Genomic DNA, 14,483 nt, shown 5'->3' with positions numbered 1-14,483 from the left:
CAACACCAACATATCATTTTATTTTTTAGAAAAAGCTATAACGCATTACAACAGCTTATGGCAATTGTCAGGCAACTGCCATCGGCTAAGAGGCGAGAAATAGAAGGGCAGTTGTGTTACAGGGAGCTTCCGAAAATCTTGCGAAGCAGTTCCTCTTCCGGGGAAGAGGAAAGCCCCACCTCCAGTGGAGAAGAGGTACAAGGACTGGAGATGATGCGAGGAAGAGCCTTAACACCGAGCCTAAGCAAGCCGGAGAGGAGGGAAGAAGCACGCCCTTGCCATCGCCCATCCTGCGCAGTAGTCTGAGGCGCAGAGAGGGGCGGAGACGGTTGGGGGTAACGAAACTTTTATGTTGGGGGAGGTACAAAAAAAGACCACTCCCGGCTTCTGCTAGCGATTGAGCCAGACATGAACTTATGACACTCTTCACTGTAAATAGTTTGCACCAAAAGAAAGCCTGTAAAAGACAGGTTGGAGTCCTGCCTGGTTACTCTCGAGCAACTGCAACAGCCATCTGCAATGAATTCCACAACTGGATGACATACTCTGTGAAGTTGTTTGTCTGTCCTGCAAACCATTCAGTTTCATGGGATGCCTGAAATTTTACTGGTTCCCCACTATTTTGGATAATTTCCTATCTGTAGTGTTTCCCCCTCCAGGGCTGAGTGAATCCACTGTATAGCAGCCATCTCACCAGCATAGTGGTGGCTTGTCCCCTTGCCCTGTAGGATCATTGTAGAGGATCACTCTTTGAATGTTGCAAAAGTTTCATGTATCCTGTAACCATTTCTTAAGTATTCTACTTACGGAAGATACACCATCTCCCTAATAATTTTGGATGCACTTTTCCTCATCTTGTTTTTATTGGGCTGTATCCAATGCAGTTGTCTGATTAGCACAAGGATTTTTTGCTTCCACAATGGAACTGTCCCTTGCTCCCCTGTGCCCTCCCCAAATCTTCTCCAGAGTGTTGGAAGGGAAAACCCAGAAAAGATTTATGAGATGCCCAGGGAAGAGAGTGGGTGAAGTTTCATTGTGCAAGCAGAAATCCTTGTGCTGACGGAAGGAGACACAACACGTTCTCTCTTTTACATGTGGTGACACATAATATTTGAAGTAAGGGTGGAAGCACTATACATGCTGAATTGCTAGGCTCTCTGGCATGTATTGGCTTTCTGTGCAACCTAAGCAAATGATCTAGGCTTTGAGTGCTAATGTAATAGCATAGTAGCTAAAATCTTGCCTATGGTGGCCTTAGGGAAGCCTCCCTCCCACAACTGCAAAATGGGGTGGGGAGAAAATATTGACTTACCTTACATCATGGCTGTAAGAGCTGCAGCTAGTTAATGCATGAGAAGTGCTTCAAAAACTTGAAAGCACTATGAAATGTTAAATATCATTATTATTCATGTGTTAGGACTGTTCAGCCATAAAAAAGAAAATCCAGCCTGAACGCAGAGTTGGACTAGAGTTTTCATGTCTCTAATCTATAATTAGATCTTATAGTTCTTAGATAATTTGACATTTTTCAGCAGGAGACTATCAGTTTTGGAGGTAGTTTTTCCTCTCTTCAGTTTAAGATTTGTGCCCTCTAACAGTCCGATCAAACATTTGTCGCTTAGGTCCCAACTCTAGCCAGTTTTGCTGGTCCAATGCAAGGCATGTGGTTGGGCAATGGGTCCAGGGAGGTGTGATCTATATGGCAGGCATAGGCAAACCGGGCCCTCTAGATGTCTTGGGATTACAACTCCCATCATCCCTGACCACTGGTCCTGTTAGCTAGGGATGGTGGGAGTTGTAGTCCCAAAACATCTGGAGGGCCGAGTTTGCCTGTGCCTGCTATATGGCATGACCTATTCTTCAGTACTATGGCAGCTCAGTAGCTGTTGTGCCTATAAGCATACATGCACGTTTATACACACACATATGTATGCTGGTGTAGCATAGTGGCTACTGAACTGCAAATCAGGAATCCCACAGTTTGAATCCCACCTCCACCATTAAGTGGCCAGGTATCCTTAGGCAAGCACACCTGCCTCAGCTTGAATTCAACCCATTTGTAATATGCAGGACAGTTGAAAGAATTGCAATTGAACACATACGCAGCAATTTCAAACACATGCTAAGTTGCTGCTATTACTAATCAACATTAAAACTGATTATTGTTACAAGGCCCTAAGCATCTCTACTAAAATATTTCAGCTATTAATTCTGAAGGAAAAGCATGTCCCACCAATGCAGACCCAGATTTAATCCCTGGCAACTCCAGAGCAGGCTGGGAAGTTCTTGGAGAGCCAATCACTGCAATTCTGAGCTCAGGCAATAGTGATCTTGATGAATCAATAATCTGACTTGGTGCAAGGCAGCTTCCTATGTTTGCAGGGAATATCCACTGAAGGATAATACCCATAGAAGTGGATGTCTCTTTCGGGGGAAATCAAAGCACATGTGGATAGGCTGCCAACAACCACTGACAGCAAGGGATGGTTGCTATGCACTATTCAGCCTCCTTGTCATCTCCAATTCATCTCTCCAAGTATTTGCAGAACTGGGTCAAATACAAAGGGATGTTGCTCTGTTTGGCTAAGGCTAGAATATCAGGATAAATATCTGCTTCTCTAAATACCTTCTGTTTTCTTAGGATGCTTCAATGTTTATCAAAATGAGAGGTAATAATAAACTGATAATGAAACACATGCTTTTGCAGAAAGCTTCCTGGAAGCGGGAAGAATTCGGCTAAAAATGTCACAACGCTATAGAGTTATAAAATCACAGGCTTTCTTTACAGTGTAACATTTCTGGACAGCGTACATAAACAGCTTTATGGAAAGCAGCATTCGTTTTCTGCCTGCCTTAGTAACACAAGCATCACCTTCCCTCCCCTAAAAACCTCCAGCGGATCTGCAATAATACCCTCTCACATGTGTTTGATGCTGAAGGGGTGAATGCTCATTATTTTCGTTACTCTAGACCGAAGCTACATCAATGCTGTAACAGTGAGAGATGTGAACAGCAGTGACACTGTGAGTTGACAGAGGAGTCTCCGTGTTTTGGATCAAAGGTCTCTTATTCCTCATAAAAGAGCCCTGCACTTCAAAGCATAAGAGTGTCAAGAGGTTAAGACAGTGATAAGATCATGTGTTGTATCTCTCAGTGGTGGGGGTTATCTACCAATGACAGTCACTCGAAAGACACTGAGTGAGCTACTAATGAAATGCTGAGCAATTTAGAAGCCGTGCTCCAAATATGCTGCTACCATATAACTTTACTTACAGGTGTCTGTCTGTCTGTCTTGATGGACCTGATGCCTATGCCTTCAACTCTCTAGAGCTGTGTAACACAGTCACTACCATTACCACTGACGTATGACAACTCTCAGTAGCATGATTTAAATGGCACAAATGCTGTGTCATCTGGAATACGCTAACAAGGACACATGAAGTGGCTGTCCTGAAGCATGACTACAAGGAAGATGGGAGTTTGCATGTTGTCTGGGTCATTTACCTGAATGTCTTGCCAAGCCTTGGTGATTATTCAGGAAGATAAGAAGAAGTGAGCATAATCAACTGGAATTTATGCATTTATAGGCAAAGCACCATCTTCTAAATTTGCCCAGAATGAACATGAGAAGTTGTAAGGGTTTCAACTACTAGACAATCAATTGAAGATAGCACCAACAAGGCTATAAAACATGTTTCCTGGTGAAAGTAAGATGGTGTGTAATACAATTAAGGTGCTTCAAACTATGGGACAATAATAATTGTGTGTGTGTGATATATAATTCCTGTGTAACATATAAAGTAGAGACTCACTCAACACCCCCTTGGTGATGTACGTGAGCTGCACACAGTCTCACATATCTCACTGCAGGGGATATTTGCTTAATACGTAACGCAGAAGAGAGAACACATGAATCATTTGTGCTTCCCTTGTCACTGCTTGTCAGTCCAAAGCCACCCTCAGAACAGTGCATAACCTAGGCAATTAGGAGCAGAAACTACACTTATAACTAATTCAAAGTGCTCTTCACAAGAAGAGCAGAACACTTAATTAATTCAAAGAATTGCCTTCCCAAGAGTGATCTGAGAATTACTTGAAACTGGAAAATAGCAGTATACCTGGGATACTCTGCCTCCTTACAGCCAATGCTCCTTCGGGTGGTTTTGTCTGGTTTGCAGATTTAGTGTATGGACTCTCATCTGAAACACAGAAAATAATGACAATTTCAGATTCAAGGTGTGCCATATATTTCATCTGATTCCCCCAAAGGATTATTCTGCTGCTTTGCAGTAAAAGAGAAAAAGACTTATTTTATTTAATGGGGCTAGAATTAGGAAACCACCATATTTCCATCAAATGCTCACTTCAGTAGCATTTGACATGTTGTTAATCTTTCAAAATAATGAGTGTAAAGCAATAAATGTAAAGGTAGGAAGCCTTGTATTCCTTGTAGTAACCCAAACTGATCAACAATGGGCTTTTCCCCATGATGACCTTGTTTGTATCTAATGTAAAACCAATCTGTGAGTTAATGCAAATGTCTGAGTTCTGGAGATGAGATGGTACTGATGTCCTGAACTGGCAGGACAGTGTGGAGGAGCAGAGGAGTATAGCAATGACTGGGACACACCAGGGCAAGCTGAGGCTGGAGAAGGAGAGGTTGGTGTAGAAAATACTCACAGGGTGACCAATGATGGCGAAGGGATGGGGGGGGGGTCAGTGCACAGGAACCAGAGCAGCAGGACCCATCACCAGAGCAACCCCTGTCTCCCCGAACATGGCAGGCTCTGAGACGTAAGGAGCAGCAGGAGGAACACTCTAGGAGGCTGAGGAAGACGGGCCCACAGCCCAGCTTCCTAGCTGGCCAGGTGGGGCTCGCTAGCTCTGGGAGGAGGTGTGTGATTCCTCAGCTGAAGTAGGCTGAGCACAGGTGAGGGCCACCTGCCTCATCAAGTCCAGATGCTGCAATCTGCATGCAAAGTACAAAAGGGAAACAGAGCTGAGGTGCTGGGTCTGCTCAACTTCCCATGTTGGTTGGACCATGGCTTGGATGGTCCAGGGAGCTCTTTGGAGATGTGGCTTGTGTGGGACTGATCTCTAGGTGCCCTGGCTTCTAAATCAGCTGCTGAAGTGGGAACCTGGCCTGGCTGGACTTTGGACTTGTTAGCCCGCTGTTAACATTGGCTGTGGAATTGTGTATGCCAGTGGGACTTGCTGCCAGGGACCCGTGGTTCAGATCAGCTGGAAGCCCAGTAGCTGGGAAACAGTTTAGGGGAGGTTTTTTTTAAAAGGAAAACAGTGGGCAGGGCAAGGGTTAAAGATCATACATTCTTAAGTGCCCCATCCTTAAGTGGCTTTCTAGTTTTAAGTGGCCTCAGGTCCAGTGGCATGAGTAGTGTGCAGTTTGGCTTGCAGTCCTCAGAGATGTACGTGAAAAAGAAACATATATATTGCAGATTGTGTAAACTTTTATGTTACATTACTCGCAGGCCCCTGACCTTTCATTTTAAAATCTTGCTCTTTTATTCAGTTACTGAAGCAGGATAATATACTTGTACAGCAGCTATGTTTCAGTAACAATAAGGGAATTCTTCTTTAAATTTGGGTATGTGTCTGTGTCGGGATCTCCGCTCGGCCAAGCTGATAAAGCTCATATTCCGGAATCGCCCTCCCAACGAATAATTAACAACCTGAGCCTTTGATGAGGCTCCAAGGCACGTTCCCCCATTCAGCAGAGAATCCAAAACAGCATGCAGAAGTGATGAGATTTATGGCTACATCGCTATGCTTTATTTCTTACTACGCAGACAGCAAAGAAATATACATCCTCTCCCTGTGAGAGCAGAGAGCAACTGAACAACCAAGGAACAAAGGAATCAGGAAACCACTAACGTCACATCCTGTCTCCCGTGAGACTTCCAACAGTTTGGACTGTCTCTGGAATGTAAACAGAGCCTTGTGACTCTATGCAGCTGCTCAGTGGCAAAACAGAAACTAACAGTCTGCCCTGCGGATAGGACCATACAGTGGCAGATAAAGAGGTAGGGTGCCATCGCGGCTGCCCCCCCGCCCGCGCTGGGCACCACGCCCCCACAGGTGATGTGCCACGCCCCCAGGATGCCTGCCACGCTCCCGGGATGTGTGTCAGCCCTGCCCCTTCCTGCTCTCCACCCCCCATGTTGGAGCATGAAGCTCCGCCACTGGGACCACATCCCTTTAAATTCTGAAGGATCTATTTTTTTAAAAGCTATTTAAGTCCAATCTCAGAATGGCTGGACAATGCTATACCGGGGAGGTAGCATTGAGGCACCCTAACGCTGCCACAGAATACCAAGGATCAATACATTGTCTGAGGAACTGAATAGTGTTTAGACCACTTCCTCAATAAGCAGTAAAAATAACAGAAAATTAGATTCCATTCTGGTTCTCAAGTAGCTCTTAACATACCATCAAATAAAGATATTTGCATTTTTTTCTTTGAACCTGAAGAACCAATTAGTTTTAACCATATGCATATTTACATGCTTTAAAAATAAGTGAATAAGGCTATCAAAGACTAAAGTTATCTTGGGTAACATCCCAAGATGCAGCAAAAAAAGCAGTAGTTTAATAATAATAAAAATTCTTTTGACTGGCCCACTTGAGGTTTCATTTCCATTTACTGATTTCAGTATTTATCACTTGTTACATATAGGTTTTGCTTTTGGAAATTACTTCAAAGTGGGAAGGCCATTCATTTTTATGCAAAACAGAAATGCGGCTTGGTGAGAATTATTTAAAATCACGCCCCAGATAAAAAGCTCCACAAAGGTTAATATAGCATTTCTCCCTTCTCATAACCATGCTTCCTATACCATATCCCACTCAGGCAGAGTGTGCATGGTCTCACGTCACCACCTTACAAACAACCCTTGGTATAAGAAGGACGGGTTCCAACACTTGGGATGGATGGTATTAGGGGAGGTGCTCCTTGGGCCCAAAGTCATTCAGAGCTTAGTACACCAACAACACCATGAATTGGGATGTGGGTGGTGCTGTGGGTTACTCCACAGAGCCTAGGGCTTGCCGATCAGAAGGTCGGTGGTTCGAATCCCCGCGATGGGGTGAGCTCCCGTTGCTCGGTCCCTGCTCCTGCCAACTTAGCAGTTCGAAAGCACGTCAAAGTGCAAGTAGATTAATCGGTACTGCTCTGGCGAGAAGGTAAACGGCGTTTCCATGCGCTGCTCTGGTTTGCCAGAAGCAGCTTAGTCATGCTGGCCACATGACCCGGAAGTTGTACGCCGGCTCCCTTGGCCAATAAAACGAGATAAACGCCGCAGCCCCAGAGTCGGTCATGACTGGACCTAATGGTCAGGGGTCCCTTTACCTTTACCTAACACCATGAATTGGTGCTGGAGGAGACTCTTGAGAGTCCCATGGATTGCAAGAAGATCAAACCTATCCATTCTTAAGGAAATCAGCCCTGAGTGCTCACTGGAAGGACAGATTGTGAAGCTGAGGCTCCAATACTTTGGCCACCTCATGAGAAGAGAAGACTCCCTGGAAAAGACCCTGATGTTGGGAAAGATGGAGGGCACAAGGAGAAGGAGACGACAGAGAACGAGATGGTTGGATAGTGTCTTTGAAGCTACAAACATGAGTCTGACCAAACTGCGGGAGGCAGTGGAAGACAGGAGTGCCTGGCGTGCTCTGGTCCATGGGGTCACGAAGAGTCGGACACGACTAAACGACTAAACAACAACAACACCATGAATTGGATCCATTAACCTGCAGGCAAGCTAGAGCAGCATTTTGAAGACTGAAATGAGATGATCTCCTCTTGCCATCCCATGCAGGAACTCAGCTGTTGCGTCCTGCACCAGCTGCATCTCTCTGCAAGGTTGCAGAGGGTCCTGGCTGGCAAATATTGGAAACAGAAGGCTGAATCAGACAGACTTTGGTCTGCTCCAGTTCATTATCCCTGCTACTACCACTACTACTTATTTATCACTTTTAAATCAACAGAAGTTAGATTCAGCCTTTCTCAACCTGTGGGTCCCCAGATGTTGTTGAACTACAACTCCCATCACCCCTAGCTAGCAAGGCCAGAGCTCAGGGATGATGGGAGTTGTAATCCAACAACATCTGGGGACCCACAGGTTGAGAACCGCTGGATTAGATGGATCACTAATGCCCATTTTAAAAAGAATTGGTAACTGAATGAATTTTCCAAAGTTGCCACTGACTCTTTAAAATGGTGAAGTTTGAAACCAAGTATCTTAGATCTACACCCATCTAGTCACTAGAACATGGATGGGGAACCTGGGAAACCCTCAGATGTTGATGGACTCTGACTTTCTTCTGTCCCAGCCAAAGGTGAGAAATGATGGAAGCCGTTGTTGTTGTTGTTATCTGTCAGTCTCGAGAGAGGATGGAGTGTGCCTCTGGAGGTTAGCAGCAGCTGGGGTACAAGCCTAGGTAGTGTGTATGGAGGTCCTGGCTGCCCCGACAACAAGACCCTCCCTCTCAACCTCACAGATGTGGTCCAAAGGAAAGCAGAGCAATACCTTTGGCAGCAGCTTGGTTGCAGTAGTTGCCAGAAGGAGATGTGCAAGGTGCCGTCGAACCATCTTAGGGATTCGACTCTGGATTTGTGTAGAGGTTATTCCTTAGCCTTTTCTTCTCCCAAATATATCCCACAAGGCAGCGGAGGTTTAGGGCCAGAGTCTTCCTTCTCCTAGATGGGCTACCTTCCTAGGTTGATGAGCCCTGTCTGCCCCTCGCTTCCCTATGTAGCACGTGCAGAAACAGCCTTCTTGACTATTGGTCCCACTACTGGTCTCATCCACTCAGTCTGCTGAAGTCTGTCTTTGCATGCAGGAGAATTCCCTAATTCATTGAGGGTTTGAGACCCATCGGCTACCCTGACCTGGTTTAGCTGGCCAGCCAAAGCCATTGCCAGGGTATGGTCACTGTTACATGCTGACAGCTTCTAGGAGCCACAGGTGACAGCTAAGTGCAGGATGGGAACCAAAGTTGGACCCCAGGGGGAGCACAATGTGTTCCCCACCAAAGGCACTACCCCTTCCCTAACAACATCTGGAGGGCCACAGGGTTTTCAACCCTGCACTAGAACATACTGATTAGTGACAGTAATTGCCTAAGCAAACTAAATGTCCAGTCACCAAGGAACAAAATAATTCATTTAGAGGAGCATGCGCGCGCGCACACACACACACACACACACACACACACACACACACACACTATATATATATATATATAGTCAGTTTACCTCTCTCACTTCCAGAGGGCTCATACAGCAGGTGTCTACATCTACTACTACAGTGGGAATAATGTTTATTATGTATATGCATTCCTTGAGCTGCATTCATTACATGAGTAGATTTCTTTTTTTTAATTTCCTTTGGCTGAGAGATTAGACAGCCTGTGATAAACAAACAATTTCCAGCAAGTCATTATGCTGTTCAGAGGCAACTGCTGTGCCAGCAATTCCCTTAACTCAGCGACTACAGAAAAAAAGCTTTCTGTGCATCTACCTACAATTGCATTTTCCGCTGGTAGAAAGATATGAACAGAAGAATAACACTTCTGGATCCGGCTAGTAGTTGCCCATTTAGTCCAGCATCCTTTTCTCACAGTGGCCAAACAGATGCCCATAGGTAGTATGTGAGCAGGACTGGGCACAACAACACTATCCTCTCCTGCAGTTTCCAGCAACTAGAATTCAGAAGCATACTGGCTTTGACCATGGAGGCAGAGTACAGACATCACAGTTAATAGCCATTGACAGCCTCGTCTTCCATGAATTTATCTAATACTATTTTAAAGCCAGGATGCGGGTGGCGCTGTGGGTTAAACCACAGAGCCTAGGACTTGCCGATCAGAAGGTTGGCGGTTCGAACCCCCGCGACGGGGTGAGCTCCCATTGCTCGGTCCCAGCTTCTGCCAACCTAGCAGTTCGAAAGCACATCAAAGTGCAAGTAGATAAATAGGTACCACTCCAGCGGGAAGGTAAACGGCGTTTCTGTGCGCTGCTCTGGTTCACCAGAAGCGGCTTAGTCATGCTGGCCACATGACCCGGAAGCTGTACACCGGCTCCCTCGGCCAATAAAGCGAGATGAGCGCCGCAACCTCAGAGTCGGTCACGACCTGGACCTAATGGTCAGGGGTTCCTTTACCTTTACTATTTCAAAGCCATACAAGTTGGTTGCCATCACTGCCTCAGTCATGGATGCTTTAGCTGAGATCCCTGAATTACAGGGGATGACCCCTGGGGATCTCTCCCAACTCTAGAATTCTACGATTCTAAGTGAATTCCATAATTTAACTATGCACTGTGTGAAGAAGCACTTTACTTTCGTTCGCCCTGAATCTTCCAATATTCAGCTTCATTGATTCTACGAAATGTGATTCTATGAAACAGAAAAGATTTCAGCAGGCACTGGAAAAGAAGAAACCTCCTCCCTAGCATGGAAGTTGCTTCTCTCCCCCCCCCCACCAGCCTCATACTTGGGTTAACATCTTTATCAAGGCATCCACTGCAACCCCAAGGTCTTGCTCCTGGCCAGCCACCTCCAGTTCAGCCTCCATGAGCCTATATGTGAAATTAATATATTTCACATGTTGCAGCTCTGGGATAGCTCAGTTGGTAAGAGCACGAGACTCTTAATCTGAGGGTTGTGGGTTCGGGCACCACCCGGGGCAAAAAATATATATCCTGCAGACGAGGGAGTTGGGTATGTTTAGCCTGGGAAAGAGGAGACTGAGAGGAGATATGATAGCCATCTTCAAATATCTTAAGGGCTGTCACACAGAAGGTGAAGCAAGCTTGTTTTCTCCTGCTCCAGAGGGTAGGACCCGAAGCAATAGGTTCAAGTTACAAGAAAGGAGATTCTGACTAAAAATCAGGAAGAACTTTCTTATGGTAAGAGCTGTTCAACAGTGGAACAGACTTCCGCAAGAGGTACCAGGTTCTCCCTTCCTTGGAGGTTTTTAAGCAGAGGTTGGCTCTGTCATGGATGCTTTAGTTGATATTCTTTCAATGCAGGGGGTTGGATTAGACAACCCTCAGGCACTGTTTTAACTCTACACTTCTAATGATTCGAAGTTAATTGACACAGAAGTATGTGTGCTGCTCTCTCCATATGAAACTAGAACTGTTGCAATATGATCTGCTATGAACCGCTTAACTGAGATGGATTACCCTGGAGGCCGTCATCAAATAAAACTGGTTTTATTCTAAGTACAGTACACTATAACTGTCCGCTGTGAAACAGTGTAGCCTTCTTATTCAGGCCTAGCTGGCAAGGACTGGGTGGAATCATTTCTCCATGTGTTAAAATAAAAAACCCATTCCTAAAGGGACAGCTTACTATTCCAACTACTCTCCTTTGAACAACTGACTTAATGGCCATTGCATCTAACTGAGAAAACTAAATTATGAAACAAATCGTATAATTATATATACGTGTCAATATCATTCATTTAATAGCCTTTGTGGAGCTGTTTACAATCTCGTTCTCTTTGTAGCACTATCTCAGGCTAATGCTGCAAACTTTTCTGGAGGATAGTTTGTCTATAGGGAGTGCTCAAAATTCTAATCCTGGTAGGTTTCTGGTGTACTTTTTTCTCGAACAGATTTAACCCTTTGCCTCTGCTGTGATCTATTTCTGTATAGACAACAGAACCTATTCTTCCAATGTCAGTAGCAGATATGGTCCCTCAAAATCAGATTGGGGCTGTAGGTAACCCCCTACTTCCCACTTGAGTGTCCCCTCCCCACGCTCCCTATTAACTTTGATAAAGCTACACATGTAATTTCTAATTGCATGAATGGCATATTGTCTTGTTTTGCCTTAAGGCTGTAAGAAGTTAACCTCTGTCAGTTTCCTTGTTAGACAAGCTTGGGAGGTAGGGCTCAGGGTTGTTTCTTCCCCTTCCAAGGAAAAAGTCTGATGCACAGCCTTCTCAGCTTAAAGAGATGGTAGCTCTTTAAAGCTGGAAGGAAGAAGCAAGAGGCTTATCTCAGGCTTCCTCAACCTTGCCCCTCCAGATGTTTTGAGACTACAATTCCCATCATCCCTGACCACTGGTCCTGCTAGCTAGGGATCATGGGAGTTGTAGGCCAAAAACATCTGGAGGGCCAAAGTTCGGGAAGCCTGGCTTATCTGGTCACCATAGGTGACCAGGTTTATTAATTATTTGCAAACATGCTCTTTTAAGTCACAACACAGGGCTACATGCAAATATTATCCACATGAAGCAGCCACTTCTTAATTGTGCCCTTTGTCACCAGCATGCAACTACATACCCATACTTTATCATTAGCTGCAGTTCTTGGGACCCTCCATCACAACACAGGTTTTACTTATTTTAAAACACACTCAAATCCTTTACTTCTCATCCGGGTATATGCACTGGATTTGAAAGCCAGTTTCTTAATATTATATAGAATAATATCTTACCCAAAGACTTTTCAAGAACCAAATGTGATGCTCAACATTGCCAGCTATAGATCTCCAATGCCAAACACAATCTGATTTCTTATATTGGAATCCTTTAGCTGCCTAATATTGCAGCTCTGGTTCCTCTGCTTTTGGCTCATTAAAAAAAACCAAACCTTTCCTCAGAGTCCTCTTTTGAAATTGCCCTCTAGGAAATGTTTCACTTTTCTCTTCAAACTTGTGGTAAGCTACCGGTATATCATACCCTGCTCTCTCAGTGTGACACAGCTTCACGCCATTAAAAATCACCAACCGCTTCTACTCCTGCAATATTCAGGAACATAGTTACTTTACACTCATCTTTCCCATAACCTTTCGACCTTTTCAAAATGCAGTATATTTTCCAAAACTCTGCAGCATTTCCTGAAAGCTTTAGTTCTTTGGGGGATTTCAGGTACTCTATCTTTCAAGCGCTTTTTATTCTTCCTAATAATTGTTCTTTCGAGTTCAAAATTTGACACCTCACTCTCGATACCATCTTATATTCTGCTCAACTCAAGCTGGCTGTAATAATGCTATGTCTGGATTGGTAATATTGATCTGATTTTTCTATGCGTGTGTCCATACATGAGCACATCAATGTTTCCCATCCACAGTAGCAGGCAATGCTGGATGGGATGTTTGTGAATTATTCTATGTTGTCCCTTCTTCAGTTATTACTTCACTGCCCTCCATAACATATAATCAGGGATTTTTTTTTCATTCAGAACTCGACAGAACTCAGTTCTGGCACCTTTCAGATGAGTGTCATTGCCATTCTAAGAGAACAAGACAGTGTTCATGGTGAGTTCTGGCACCTCTTTTTTCTAGAAAAATAGCACTGAATACATTCTTTCCAACTGACCATGTATTCAGGTACTGTATGCATGTGATACACCATATTTTTCGCTCTATAAGACGCACCAGATCACAAGACGCACCTAGTTTTTGAAGGAGGAAAACAAGAAAAAAAATATTCTGAATCTCAGAAGCCAGAACAACAAGAGGGATCGCTGCGCAGTGAAAGCAGCGATCCCTCTTGCTGTTCTGGCTTCTGGGATAGCTGCGCAGCCTGCATTCGCTCCATAAAACACACACACATTTCCCCTTACTTTTTAGGAGGGAAAAAAGTGAGTCTTATAGAGCAAAAAATACGGTACATAGACAGATATTGATCTAGCGCATGCACACTCAAGTAGTGCACAAGAATAAACATTTCTCATGTTCCACAATAGGCAAAATAGAAGGTAGTGTATTTCAGTAGGGCATGCAAATTAGGAAAGAAGAGCAGAGAGGAAGGATGATAAGGATGATGGTCATGGTTGTGGTGGTAATAATAATAATAATTGTCCTCCACCACCTCCTTCCAGTTTGTACATAGCTTGTCTTTGACACATGCACCAGAAAAGGGGAGGAGGGGTGGAATCCATCAGTTGTTTTAACGGCATATGTAATTGTTTCCCCCAAATGTCCAGAAGTTTCAAGGTCCAATTGATGACGTGACTGCAGAAAAAATATCCATCACCTTCTCACAGATGGTCAACAGGGTACACACCTGAAAGTTGAGGTCCTCAGAAAGAAAATGGCTGAGGTATCCTCATGGTAGGACAAAACATATGCAAGGGAGTGTGATGAAAGAGATCGCCTGCCAAAAAGGTCACTACACATAAACCTCCCATAAAAATATATGTTGCTACAGTGCTTCCACTTTTGCCCTGAAGGCAATTTTGTATTGCATTTATTTTTCTTATCAGTTTATTTGTGGATCGGCGGAGGTGGGTGAGAGATTTAAATGGGAGTGGGATTGAGGTGGACAGTGTCTGCATACACCAGTAGCACCGAATTCACATTAAATCACCATGTATACACACGGTAGCTATACAGCAGCTGTTTGCTGTAAAGCAGTCTAGACTTTTTCTAAATCAGTTGGATCAGGCACTGGTCACATGTATTAAGGTTTACCACACCTATCAGCCAATCACCCATTCCCACCACCCT

General features: G+C 44.4%; 1 protein-coding gene across 21 annotated transcripts in view; it reads right to left on the bottom strand.

The window, feature by feature from the left end:
* GRIP1 (glutamate receptor interacting protein 1) overlaps positions 1-14,483 on the bottom strand; it is a 344,378-nt gene that overhangs the window by 88,596 nt on the left and 241,299 nt on the right. For 19 of the 21 annotated variants that reach the window (XM_083463371.1, XM_083463364.1, XM_083463367.1 and 16 more), the window contains exon 2: positions 4,119-4,199. The exons of the other annotated variants lie outside the window; for them this stretch is intronic. In XM_083463371.1, coding sequence (XP_083319497.1) covers positions 4,119-4,199 — 81 coding nt within the window. The remainder of the gene's footprint in view (positions 1-4,118; positions 4,200-14,483) is intronic. 21 annotated transcript variants of the gene reach the window in all.

Source organism: Podarcis liolepis (assembly GCF_965112155.1).
Source record: "Podarcis liolepis genome assembly, chromosome: 10".
NCBI classification, from domain to species: domain Eukaryota; kingdom Metazoa; phylum Chordata; class Lepidosauria; order Squamata; family Lacertidae; genus Podarcis; species Podarcis liolepis.
The sequence above is the reverse complement of the archived record's forward strand: the minus strand, read 5'-3'. Positions and strand labels throughout refer to the sequence as shown.